The sequence below is a fragment of the Borostomias antarcticus genome (genome assembly GCF_949987555.1).
Source record: "Borostomias antarcticus genome assembly, chromosome: 20".
Classification (NCBI taxonomy): domain Eukaryota; kingdom Metazoa; phylum Chordata; class Actinopteri; order Stomiiformes; family Stomiidae; genus Borostomias; species Borostomias antarcticus.
In genome coordinates this window covers 13332081-13333818 of record NC_140253.1, presented here as the reverse complement: position 1 = coordinate 13333818, position 1738 = coordinate 13332081, and the positions used below count along the sequence as shown (strand labels likewise).

Below are 1738 nucleotides of genomic sequence, written 5' to 3'. Positions count from 1 at the left end.
AATGAATTATATACTACATATGCTACATTTAGAATGAAATGCATGTTAGAAATTTGTGTTACATGTAAAATGCGGGGGGAAGCATATTTATTATTTACACACTTTACTGCCATCCACACTTATTGTTATCAATAGGCTTAAATAGGCTCAATGTTTTATGTTTGCCATCGAGCAAGACAGCCGGGAAGCTGGGGGCACCTTGTCCGTTTCTACGCGGCTCTCGCGGGCGAGCTTCTCTGAGTGTGTGTGTGTGTGTGTGTGTGTGTGTGTGTGTGTGTGTGTGCGCGCGCGCGCGTGCGTGTGCGTGCGCAAGTGTGTGTAGTGTGTGCGAGGGAGAGCGTGTGTGTGTGCGAGAGTGTGTGTCTGCTCTGCTGTTGCTGCCCTTTGATCCCTGCATTAGTGTTAGTTAGGGGCTCGGAGGCACACACACTTACACCGAGAGCAGCCATAGTCAAGACACGGCAACAACAACGGCACCTCCTCCGCCAGTGTCGGTCCCCAACAATACACTTTAACCGAGACAAGCCAGGTGCACGACCGAGTCCCTGCCATCACTCGCGCCTCCAGTCTCAATGGGAAAAAACCTTTTTTCTTCTTATCCCTAAAACAACGAGGAGAATGTGAGAAAACGGGGGGAAAATGCCAAGGAGGAAGCAGGAGCAACCCAAGCGCCTGCCTTCACGTAAGTCCCTCGCCGGATTTGTGCAATTTTAACGGCTCTCCGTGTGTTTTGCGCAGTAGTTTAGGGTTAAAGAGGTGAAACAGACAAAGACACGGCGTACGTTATTTCTCCTTTTTGGAGCTCCTGAGCAAGGCAGCCATGTTGTTGGCCGTGAGTAACGTTAGCTTAGCCAGGCGAGTGCATAAGCGGTGCGTGGCTTTATTAGAGTAGAATCGATAAAGGTCCCGTTCCCCCCTAAAGGTTGCGGTCAGTTAGCTTGTGTATCGGTTGTATGTGGGTTATAAACGGCTGTACCCGTTTTGGTTGATCTGTCCGTGCCGAGAGCTAGTCTCTCTTTCGGGGGAGAGAAAGGGGAGGATCTGAGAATCTGGCCGCAATAAAATGAAGGGTCAGTCGGATCAGACGAGCCAGACTCAGGCTACCAGCCCCAATAGCGCTATCTACCAACGGCTCGGTAACTTCGGGTTTCTCCTCGGTAATATTACACGTCTAACTTTCTCTTCCACGGCTCAAAACGAGACAGTGTCGCTTCGCAGACTATCTCGCTTGTTTTATGTCGGGGGGTTGTTTGAAAGTATGGATGTATCTATATTTTTGAGGTTAGGCAGAGGTATTGTCGGCCACCCCTCCCCGTCCAGAGGGCTCGTCTGCGGGCAGGGCTGCCGTGTCAGAGCCGCGGTCGGTCACCTGAAGTTCAGCCGTTTCTCCCTCGCTTCGCGGCCCCTTCATTGCAGACAGACTCCGATCAATACCGCGGGCAGAGACGGAAAATAGCAACAGATTCTTCTTTTTATTCTTTTTACATTTATTTTATTTTTTTAAAGAGATGGTGTACCAATCCAGCCGAATGCCAGAACAAGGATTTTTTTTTTTTTTTGACTGAATTAGAATCAATGTTGTGTGCATTTGACCCTGCGTAGCTGTGCTGTTCAGATTGTGCTTTTATCAGTCCACTAGCTAATGGAAGCTGCAGTGACGCGCTCTGGCCGCTTGAGGCGCGCTTCCAGGCAGAGTGTTCAGGCAGACTGATCAAGGCACTGGCCGTGTGGCAATTTA

General features: G+C 49.8%; 1 protein-coding gene across 1 annotated transcript in view; it reads left to right on the top strand.

The window, feature by feature from the left end:
• The first annotated feature begins 497 nt into the window (after positions 1-497).
• znf827 (zinc finger protein 827) overlaps positions 498-1738 on the top strand; it is a 93136-nt gene continuing 91895 nt past the window's right edge. The window contains 1 exon segment of the mRNA XM_084454686.1: positions 498-682. Within this exon segment, the coding sequence (XP_084310812.1) occupies positions 640-682 (43 nt within the window). The 5' untranslated portion in view covers positions 498-639.